This window comes from Anabas testudineus, chromosome 15 (genome assembly GCF_900324465.2).
Source record: "Anabas testudineus chromosome 15, fAnaTes1.2, whole genome shotgun sequence".
NCBI lineage: Eukaryota > Metazoa > Chordata > Actinopteri > Anabantiformes > Anabantidae > Anabas > Anabas testudineus.
Window position 1 is genome coordinate 15,615,403 of NC_046624.1, and position 11,787 is coordinate 15,627,189.

At 40.5% G+C, this 11,787-nt stretch overlaps 1 protein-coding gene across 1 annotated transcript in view; it reads left to right on the forward strand.

Annotated features, from left to right (window-relative positions):
• The window catches only part of camkmt (calmodulin-lysine N-methyltransferase), an 84,004-nt gene extending 73,638 nt beyond the window's left edge, over nt 1–10,366 (forward strand). Inside the window, exons 10-11 of the mRNA XM_026356987.1 lie at nt 1,092–1,223; nt 7,230–10,366. Of these exons, the coding sequence (XP_026212772.1) occupies nt 1,092–1,223; nt 7,230–7,328 (231 nt within the window). The 3' untranslated portion in view covers nt 7,329–10,366. The remainder of the gene's footprint in view (nt 1–1,091; nt 1,224–7,229) is intronic.
• The last annotated feature ends 1,421 nt before the right edge of the window (nt 10,367–11,787 follow it).

Sequence of the window (11,787 nt, forward strand, 5' to 3'; positions counted from 1 at the left end):
GACCATTTAAAGCTTTACTTTTAATATTTGTTTTACGTAGCAGAAGTAAATAGAAATATTAAAGGATTATCATATTAATTTTACATTTAGGTTGTTTCCAGCAGAGCCATCATGTGACATTTCAGACAGTGACATGCGCAGTAACACCTACAGCCAGAATACATGCCTCGGTTGCAGTTGAATACCAGAACTGCTGTGGTCGAAAGACAGACACGACATCTGGCTATTGTTGTGCATCTGTGTGTTAAGTCTCTCTTCATGTCTCTCTTTTTAATCTTGCAGAGATAATTTAGGGGCTAATATGATTTGAGTGTCGGCCATCAGACTGTCGCTGCCACAACAAGCTTTGCCAAATATTTAATAATTTGCTAAGCTGATTAAACAATTAACAAAGCAATTAATTCTGCCATCTAATGGCACTAATTTGTTGTTTCTAACAAAGGTGGTCCATCCGGTGGGCTGGATCCCCTTAATCAGCTGATTAGTGCTGGGGAGATTTGTCTGTTTGCTTTTTTTGGGGAATGGGGGGGTTGAAGCCAGAGTGCAACTGGATATACAGATGAAAAATCATCTGTCAAACAGAGCGATTCTGCTGTTTTCGCTGGAGCATCCCTCTTTGCTTCATTTAATTAAAACATGATCAACATGAAATAAAACCAAAAGCTGAAGGATTTCAAAGAAACTTTGAACCTGTTGGTAATCCTCTTAGTATTTGCAGGATGTCTGTGATTTATATGCACACACACACACACACACAAACCCACTCTCCTTCTGAATTTTTCACATACACAGACACAAACACTTAAACGCGTCATATTCATGAGTAAACAAATTCACATCTACACACACGTGTTCACATTTCCATGGTTGACTGGATTAGTAGAGGTTTAATTTTTTGGTTTATTATCTAATATGTACCTGGCATAAATCAAAGGAAAGAGAGACGTACAGTGCTAGCAACTAATTTTCTGTGTGTGTAAAGCTTAACAACAAATAGAATGAGAAAATATGTGTGAACTAAAAACGAATGTGCACTTTATTCACAATCCAACTCCAAAAGTACTCACCCTCTCCTCACTTCTTTTATCCAGGGAATGGCGTTGGTGTTCGCTCCACGGAGAGGTGAAACTCTGAGACTGTTTTGTCAACTAGCTCAGCAGGCCGGACTCTGTGTCACTCAACACCAGCAGTATGATGCTCAGGTCTGGGATGTTCACTTAAAGGTAAGAAGTGTGTCCCAGAATAGAAAGACACTCAGATTGTCAGCATGACTCCAATGTACTAACTCCTCCAAAAAACATAAAACACTGGATTCAGTCGATGTTTTGGTTCGAGAGATGACTGTCACATGCAGGCAGTGTCATAATATCATTTAAATAAATGATTGTTTACTTTCTCAGCATGAAACTAGTGTATCAAAGAGCTGAAAGTGTGACTATAACTCCAAGATGAATAAATAGTGCTAGTGTACTGTACATAATGTAACTGGCATTGGCCAAACAGCCCATAATCCACAGTCCTTATTCTGTGCAAAGATGCCTTTGGTTAAGTGAAGCTGCTAAAACCTCATATTAGCAGTGTCTGATAGTATATTAAAATTGACTGGGAAGAAAGAAAAATGTACAAAATCAGTTTCTACTTAATAAAGAAAACCAACAGCAATCCTGCAACAATCCAGGTCACATAATGTGAGTCACTCAGCTTTAATAAGACTCGGGGATTAGCCTGTTGTTTGATATTTAGAGACACTTTATGAGAGAAACTGAAGTACAAACAAGCTGTCTTAACTTGTCACCATGAGAGACAGGGAAAGGGAGGGAAGGAGAAAAAAGGACTGTGAAAAAGAAAAGGAGCAACAGAAAGGACACGAGGAACCAGTGTTAAAAGAAGTGGTCTCCAGCTGCTAACGCCATTACACACACAGCTACAGAAGAACAGGACAGCAAGGAGTGGGCTAAATTGGTGCAGATATGTTCACCCACACTGGTGGGACAATTGGACAGACTGGCCATTAAAGTGCCTGTTAAAGTGGCCTGAACATCAGCAAGGAAAATCTCATTTTGTCACTCCTTTACTATTTGTCCCTCATTCGATTTACCGACTCTGGACCTTTTTAAAGTACATCTACAAGATGAGAACAGATTTACAGAGCGGACTGAATCAAGACAGGCCCCGGTCAAATTGTCACCACAGCACAAAGCAGTGAGAAGTTCAGCAGTCACTGTTCTCATGTTGTGTGACAAATCCACAGTACTGTGTGCAAACCATATTTATTAAAAAACTATGTTGAAGAATTTACAATTAGCAATTAGCAAACTAAATATTGTGTAGGAAACATAATAGCCACCTACGTAGCTTACTATTCTAACAGGAAACACATAAAATGAGGAAATAATAAAAACCAGGGAGTCAGAAAGAAGGAAGAAATGAGGTAAATAGGTAAAAAAACACAGTTAATAGGGCCAGAAATAAAGACAGAGCCTCACTAGGATATGAGTGGATGCTGGCATTCCCTTAAATTTAAAAGAAATACAACCTTGTTTGAAAAGACAGTCGACAGAATTGATTGGGCCTCCAAGGCCACAGAATACAGTCATAGAATAATTTTAATAGTTTAGCCACCGCTTGGTGAAAGGAGTCTCTCAGACCTGTTGTAGTGATGAGAGTTATGAACCAAAATAAATGTGAACTGTGTAATTCTATACTTAAATTAATTTAAGAAAACAAAAATACATCAAAATGAGCCAGAAAACATGCAGTTCTTTTTATTTTCTTTGGTATGGAAACGAGCTATAAAACCACCGGGCTCACTTTTGAAATCCACCCCTCAATTTTAGCAACACACGGTGTCACACGTGCACACGTATACAGTGGGGTCAGGTGCTGCGTGTGGATATGAGGACAAGTTGAAGTGCCCTGCTCACATCTGAAGGTGATTAAGTCTCCTCTGCTTATCTTCTGATGAACACTCTGAACAACCCCTGTGTGGTTTTGTGTGTGTATGTGTGTGCTTGTATGGGCCTTACTGACCAGTCCACACACACACACACACACTGTGCACACAGCTAAGAAACAAGCTATATCACAATCCCTCACAGACCAGACATCACTCAGACAGCATATTGGCTAGACATTACACACAAACACCACATGATGATATCACAGCGAAACATACACTACCACAATGTGCAGACACACATACACATCCAAATGAGCAGCTGCTACTCATTTGCGCTACAGATTAGCTTTCTTCAGCTATATTTACTTTCAGCGGGTGGAACAGAACACAAGAAAAATGCATATCAGGACCAACAGTGGAACACACACTATGGATTTTCTTTCACTGTGGCTTAAAAATCAAAGACGTCTCCACCAAAAGCATGTGTCAGTTCAGAGGAAAAAACTAGAACTGCTTTTTTAATACTGAGATTTGCAGAATGTCTCCAGCTTGTACTTAAACGCTACTGAACCGGCTTCAGTTTTAGTTCATTTTAAAAAGCTAAACAATTGTTGCTAAAATAATTCTAACCTGCACAATTTTTATTTGTATTTGTTAAAACAATATTTTTTTCCTTCAAGTCCAGTAATTTCTTATGATCAAATTCTGCAAAAGAACTTGTTAAAGGAGACTTTAAATAATATAAAATATGTAAGAGCACTTTACAGTGTATCTCAAATATTTGTGACATTTTTCCAGTATATCATTAGAAGACATGTGTATGCTAAATGACATGTAATATAAATTAATAATGAGTGGCATTCTTGTGTTAAACATTACATCAGGCACATTATTATATCATTTACACCTTTTTATTTCTGTTACCTGTTGGTACCACTTATTAGAAAGACGTGAGTTTTGCAAATCCATGTGTACAATATATCATGACACATGTTCTACCAGTGAAAGTCACAAAATGGTAATAATGATTGATCTCTCATTATTTGTGTCGAGTTTGCAGCAATCACACAACATTTCACACGTCTGCAGTAATTGGTTGTGTTTCCGTGTGTCATTTTTACCTCTTTTCAAGCTCTTCCATTGGGCACAGATGCTGTTATACATGTACCCTCAGTAACTCTACTTGGCATTCCTCACTGTGCCAGATTCAACACACATCAAATTTGATTTTGTTTGGAAGATACTGCCAGTCTTAATGTTTGCTGAGCATGTGTTTGTGTAGAAAAAAAAAAAGGGAGAGAGCATGGAGTGTTTTAGAAATTCTTTACAAATCATCTCTAGACCCCCAGCTCGCCGCTCTGCAGTTTTCCAAACATACACACACTTTCACCCTCTGACACAAACACACTCGAGGGACTGCTGACAGCAGGCAGGCTCGATGTGCAGCAATAGTGTGTCTAAGATCCGTGGGTGTGTGTGTGTGTGTGTGTGTGTGAGAGAGAGAGTGTGTGAGACGTATGCTGGGACGGGTAGACAGGGCTAGCGCGTTATCCTCTTATCCCCACTGTTGTGGAATAGAGAGGCAAGCAGCTGGAGGGACTGCAAGCAGCCTGATAATACCAGCACTATTTTCTAACCCGCCATCTTAATCTTGTTACTCAAATGGTTGTGAAGAGAGAGTCATGAATTTTAATTCCTCTCAAATGCACATACACACACATGCAAAAGAGTGTGTGTGCACGCGCACATGTGTAGATCCCCCCATCTCCCTCTCACATGCATAAATAGTATCCCCACTGTGTCCATGCACTCACACTCTCTTCCTTGCTTCTTCCTTTCGGTCTCCCTCCTTCACTATTTTTCTCTTTCTCCCCTCATCTCCCTCAGCTGCCTGGCTACCTTTACCCCCCCCCTTCCCCTTTCTCTGATATATCTTCCTTCACCCCTCTCCACTCTCTCTGCGCCCCTCTATCTTCCCATTTCCTACATCACGATCCACTTCTCTGTTTGTTCAAGCCTGTCCTTCTATCCCTTCCTCTACTCGTCTCTCCATCCACCCAATCCCTCATTCTCTGTTTCCTAATCCTGCTGCGAGAGACCCCAGACATCCGGTTCATCCATTCCTCCCTTGTTTCAGAGCCCCTACGACCCCCCACTCCTCCACGCTTTCTCTCTATAGTGTACACAAGCAGGGGAAAGAATAAATGAAAAAAAGAGAGAGGCAAAATGAGAGAAGCACAAGACAGGGATACAGAAGCTGGGGAGAAAGTGGCAATAAAATAAATGACTTGCACCTTGGAAAAGAAAAAAAAAGAGAAAAGATTGCGGGGGTGGAGAGGTGGGTTGTCAGGTTGAGAGCCGATTTAGCCAGCCACCCATGAAGCTGATTAGGTAGCCTGCGATCAGGAGGAACAGCTTTGCTTGTTAAACTTTTCACCTCTGCGAGCTCTCAGCCCTCACTGCGTTAAGGCCCTCCACCCCCCCACACACCTACTCTCTATCCCTCCATCCCTGCATCTATCACTTCCTTGCTCCTTCCGCCTGGTAGAATTTGAATGTGAATGCTGGCCGTGGTCCTCGTAGCAGGCTTAGCGCAGGGCTCAGGCAGCTGCCCCTCCACGCCCAACCACCCCCTGGGCTGTCTGCTCTTGCTCTCTCTTTGCTCTCTCTTTCTCTCTCTCGCTCTTGGGGTCACGGGTTCAACCACCGGCCAGAGCCTGGAGGGATGGCCTCGCGAAGATAACGCACATGAAGGGTTCTGGGGGGGAAAGGGAGGGACCATATGAGAGAAGGGAGAGGTAGACATGAGTAGTTTGTTTAAATCCACCAAAAAAGAGAGACGCTGGAAAAAGGAGATAGTGTGAAGTGAACAACTGAACTATTGTATGTGTAAGAGTTTGTTGATGATGAAGTTCCAGTACAAGAGTTGAGCAAGCTTATGTAAGGATGATACAGTTTTACAATGTTTATTTTAGTTAATTACGTTCTTAAATTCACTTTTAAACAATGTGATTATTTTCACGAGTGTCATAAAAAAAAGCTTAATTTTAGGGGGGAAATATAGGATTTAAAGTTTTAATTAAGTAGGTTTGGGCTGGGTGGATGATCACCTCCATAGCACTTACATGCCACTGGTGGGAGTGAATTTGGGGTCAGTCTGAGTTTGTGTTTGTTGTGAAGAAACCTTTTCACACAGTTCTCCACTATCCTGGTTTCACCACACACATGCACACACACCCAGACAATCACATATACACATGAGCAGACCCATTAAACTCACTTTCAAAAGTCTCCCATGATTTGGCCAGACGCTAAGTGAGCTGATTAGCCGGTGCATGCCCAAACTGCCAAGTCTGCTTAAATGAGCACTGAGTGGGCACCACATGGGCATCCCACAAGGCAAAGCAGTACGTGAGTGTGTGCAACACTAAAACAGTTGCTTGATTAATCAATTCACAGGAAATTAATCATATTCTGATAATCACTTAATTGTCAGTTTCTATTTCCAGCTTCTCAAATGTCAAATGAATGCTGCTTTTCCTAAGTCTTATGTCACAGTGGGCTCAGTATTTTAGGCTGTTACAGTGTTAGTAAGAAGAAAACTTTAATGACTTTGGCACTTTACAGTGGAAAATTTTCCCTATTATCTGCCATTTTACAAATTAAATAATGAATCATTTATTCAGAAAGTCATAGGCCGATCAATCAGTAATGAAACTATATGTTAGTTTCACTCCCTGCAAAGGCTGCAGCATTTTGGTAAACAAAAAGGAAGTAAGAGGAAATAAAGCATAGAAAACTTTCTCAAGGTGTTCAGTCAACTAATATTTCATTTTAAGTATTGTCCTTAGCTGGAGGAAGCGTAGTTGTACCATCGTGAGCACTTGGTTGTTAAGTGATTGCTTTGAGTTAAATATAAATCCCTTAATCGAGTGCAAGCACATTAATATCAGACAATAAACAATGACATTTGGATTGTAGAGGAGTTGTCAGAGAAGATGGAATTAAAGCACTTCAGGTTTTTGTTCATTCAGTTGAAAACAGTTCTGTGCTATTAAGCTTAAACTCCGGCAGTCAGAAAGACAATTGAGGAATCAGGCAGCACGTGCAGTTTCACCAGCATCAGGGGTATCATGGAGCTGTGTATCATCTGTATATACCTGAAATCAATGTGTGTTAGTGGCCACGCTATTAAAAGCAGACCCATTACTGGAGGACGCCACAAATAAGGGAGGCAGATGTGTACGTGGGAATCACACTTATATATTGCACAATCAATTTGAATATTTAATCTTTGTAGTGAACTTTTTCATGTTTGTGTGCTTTTCAGATGCAGAGAGAGGGAAAAGAAGCGTATGACGAGAACATCCACTATCCTCTCCTCATCACCTTGACCAAAGGACCTCAACTTTTCAGCCACACTCAGTAAAGCAAATCAAGTGAGCTCTCATCCCTACACAGCACCACTCCACATGCTTTTGGACATTTGAGATGGAAAAGATGCTACAGTGTCATGTCACTAATGTGATCTGCAAGTTGTAAAACTGAAAGAGCAGCATTGGAAAACAGCAGTGTTTCTAGTGTTTAGTTATTATAAGACATTTTTCATATTGAGACTGACCACTTTGGATCATATTTGAAGGGCATGTTTTGTAGTTTGGTGCGGAACAATCTTATCTCCAAATCAGTGGGGATACTTTTGCTATAGCTGTGAAGCTAGAAAAGGACAGGATACAACATATTCCACTTAAGTAAGTACGTTTTGACCATCTCCCATATGCCAAATAACTGCTGTCAGTCTCCAGAATCGTCACTTGGTCGGCCCTTTAATCATCATCTGTCATTCTGTGTAGTTCACCAAACACAAATTGGTGCTTTGATTAGACAGTCACTCATACTTTTAATTAATCAGCCAATGAGGAAATTGAACCACATTGCCAAACAGTCATCTGGCTAGAAGGTGAAGTATAATGTCAGTTCATCAACAGCTATTCGTTTATCTAAGCTAACAAACAATTTCTTCAATCCGTCCTACTGTAGGTGTCAGTCACTTAGCCAGATGACCCCCTTTAACCAGTCATTACCAGCTGATGCCACTGTATTTCTGACCCCAGCGTGGAGACCAGCTTAAAGTCCTTAGACTGTGCAGCAGCTCACAAATTCCTGTGTGTTTCCTTTATTCTACTTTGTTCCCTTTACGCCTGCTTTAATTTCTCCTAATACAACCCATTCATCCCAGTGAGAGGTCAGTATTAAGAACTTCTTTAATGCATTACTTAGAGTATTGCATTAACATGAAGGCATGTTCAGACGAAGGAGCGATTGTTCTAGCCTGTGAGCTGCAGCTTGCAGAGAACACAGAAGCATTACCACAGCTACCAGAGTTTTCCAGCTACATTACACAGTAATTCGATGTTGCATGGCTTTGTTGGTGTTATATGTAGTCTGGGTTTTCTATTCTGACACCACGATTCCACCAACGTCACCTCCAGCTCCTGCTACATTCATAGATTGTTAAATGTTTGTTAAACAATGCTAAAAGCTCCTCGTCTGTATGAATGTGTCTAAAGAGCGACAGAAAGAAAATCCTTGCACACTTAATGACAATTGACCCCAATACTGTGGAATAGATCCAATAATTGCTCCTACAGAGCAGGATTTCTGTTACATTTATGTTTACCATTAATCATTTGGCAGACACTTTTATCTGATGCAACTTACAAGCAAGTTACAAATCAGAGTCAGATATTTTAAACGGTGCCATTATAACGAATGTTGGTTTCATGAGACAAAAGAGCCATATAACTTCTTTAAGTGCATAAAAGGTTGTGGAAGAGTTCTCTCTTTTATCGATTTTTGAACATTGGGAGTGAGGCTGCTCAGCAAGCAGTTAGACAGCTCTCTGTGTTTTCTTACTGTCAGTAGTTCCTGGGTGCTGATCACCAGCTGCTCAACAACAACATCTTGCTCAAAGTTCATACATGCTGGATCTATTTTAGCTGCTTGAGTCTTGAAATGCAACATTCACTTTTGAAAGTATATAAATGCCCAGATACTGTTTATATTGGGAATCAGAATTCCTTTATTTGCCAAATGTATGATGTACACGAGAACTTATCTTGTTCATAGAAATTGCTATGCTTAATTTACACTTGACAGGAAGGTGTCAGGAAGGGTTAGAATATGATCACAAATTGATAAATTAAGGGCAACTGTAGTTCCTTCAAGTCTCACCATCTGAGCAAAAAGTTTCAAACCAGTTGCTTTACCATTTCCTGTTGGTAATTTTTTTTCTTTCTGAACATTACAGTGACAGTTTTACTCAGGTCTTTATTCGTGCATTCAGCTGTTTCCTTTTTCTTGTGGTATTAAAAAAAACTGCCAAGTGTCAGCGGGTCAATCGAGCCTAAAGATGAACCTATCACTAGTAAGGTGTTTCCATGTTTCACTGTGATCCATTGCTGTATACAACAGCCATGAAGCTATGCAGTATCTCCCTGTGGCTGCTGTTTACACTTTTCATGTAAAGAAAAAAAAGAAAATCTGAAATCCGAGTTATTCCCTGTGTGTAACTACTAAGAAAAGTAAATTAAGCCACTTTCGTCAGAGGTCTTAATGCTTTGAGGACTGCTGCAAAGGTTTAAGAGTGTGTTTAATTGCATTTTTATCTGTAAGACATTTGCTGTGCACCTTTGATACCTAACGTACAGTATAACCTTTGGGTAACGTATAAATACCATCCCAACTGTGACAGTGTGCAGTGACTTCATCACCGTCTAGTGTGACAGCTTTCAACATCACTGCCTCTGCTGGCGGCAAGTGTGCCCACAGTGTGCTGTGATGTCACATTTTCACGCGGTGATGTCATCACTTGTTGTTGTGAAACGAGTGCTGTGTGCTACAACACTTACCACTTCTCACTGTGACGTCAACAGACAGTCAAGACACACTGATAGAGTTATTCAGAGAAGTTCACGATGTCTTTATTGATATGCTCGAACATTAACAGTGACACATCTAACGGAAAAAGACATGCTGAGGATCTATGCTGCAGCTGAGAATTAGCTTTGGGAAAACATCATTTAGAAATGCTCTCCTCTGATTTATGTCACTGTGTTGTGGGAGCTGGAAACTAGCCCATTATTTTGATATTAAACAAAATTAAGAAAATTGTTGGTTTGATAACATGTGCACACTAATCCAGATCAATTTCAAATCGAATCCCTGTCTCAGATGTACAATTATCATGTTATCATGTATATCTGCTGGTACAGGTTTTCTGCGCATTATCTGGTTTAGTAGATTTAAGCATTTTAATATTATCTTTTAATTATAATTCATTTATATTAGTGTGAAGAAGGTCTCATGCAGTCACTTTGTTTAATTATATCAAATACTCTTCACTGTAATCAATGGGTTAAATGTTGGACTTTGCAGTCTTCAGTTAGGAGTTTATTTTTAGTTTTGTTTTTGGTGAATGAATAAAAAACATTTTCTTCAAAAATGTGGGACTCTGCATTTCTTTCCCTTTCTGGGCACAGCTGTGTTGTCATTTTTGGAATTAAACCAACTGTAGTTTGATTGAATTTAGAGTTATTTGATTATTACAAAATAAATATTTAAGACACAAGACGAAAAAGACACAATTTATTCTGTCACCATGCAGATTTCTAGAGTTTCTTTACAAACCTTATTGTCGATAAATGTGTTGCAGTGTTTGAAATCTAATGTTAAATGCTGACAGATGCAATAAAGTTTCCTTCAGGACCAGATCAACTATGGCCTGTGTTTTGAACACAATGGCCTCCTGCAGGCGAAGCTGGTGCCAGACAAGGTAACACACAAACAAACACACACACACACACACACAGACATTAATGCTCATGAATGATTTACTTGTAAGATTTACTTTATTTTGCGGTTTTACTACTTTTTTCTTCAGATACCTTTTAACATTTCTCATTTTTATTTCGGTATCTGTGTCTCTGAGTCTGAGACATGGAGCTGACCCACTGAGGCTGCTTACCTGACCTAACCTATTATACAGTTTTTATTGTTGTTCTTCAAAATAAATTTTATAGTTTGTAATAGGGTTTTTTCCCCTCAACACTTCCCCTCCACAGGAAGAAAAGAGAAAAGGATAAAGGAGGGAGGGAAACCAGTAATCCTGCAGGCTCACTCTTCTGTATATCATTCGGGAGGAGGGAGGGAGCGTTAGTAGAAAGGGACCAGTGAGGCCTCCTGATCTGTCTTTTTATATTTTAAAGAGGCCTGTTCTCTCCTCCCCAACACTCTACTGAAGAGACACGGGGCACAGCCAGAAAAAGCTGCGGAGAAAGCAAAAGAGAGAGAGAGAGAGATAGAGGCTGAAAAAGACAAGAAGGTGGAAGAGGAGAGAAAAGAAATGGGACAAGGCACACTGAATGGCTGGAAGGAAAGGCGAAGTGAGACAGCTGGAAATTAGGTTGCAACTAGATCGAAACAGTGGGGAAAAGCTTCAGCTGTGAAAGAAAAGAGAAGCTGACTGAGAGACTGAGATTGACTGGCCGAGTGAGTGATCGAACAGAGAAAAAGAGAGAGACAGAGTGCTCCCAGCTCGACACAAGGGCCCCATTAACTTGACCACTTGCCCTTTGCACACAAAGACATAGCCGGCCCACTGCCCCTCCCACCCAATTATCCACGATTAGGCTCAGTGCACTGTGTCAAGATGGAGAGGGAAGGAAAAGAGGAGAGGGGGAGAAAGGCTAGCACAGGGAGGAGGAAGACGGGGACGGAGGGAGTAAGGAAAGGAGAGCAAAGACTGAAAGGAAGTGAGGAGCAGATGATGAGTGATAAAATCGTGAACATGAACGTAGCCTTTTCCATTCAAACAGTTGTTGTGTGAG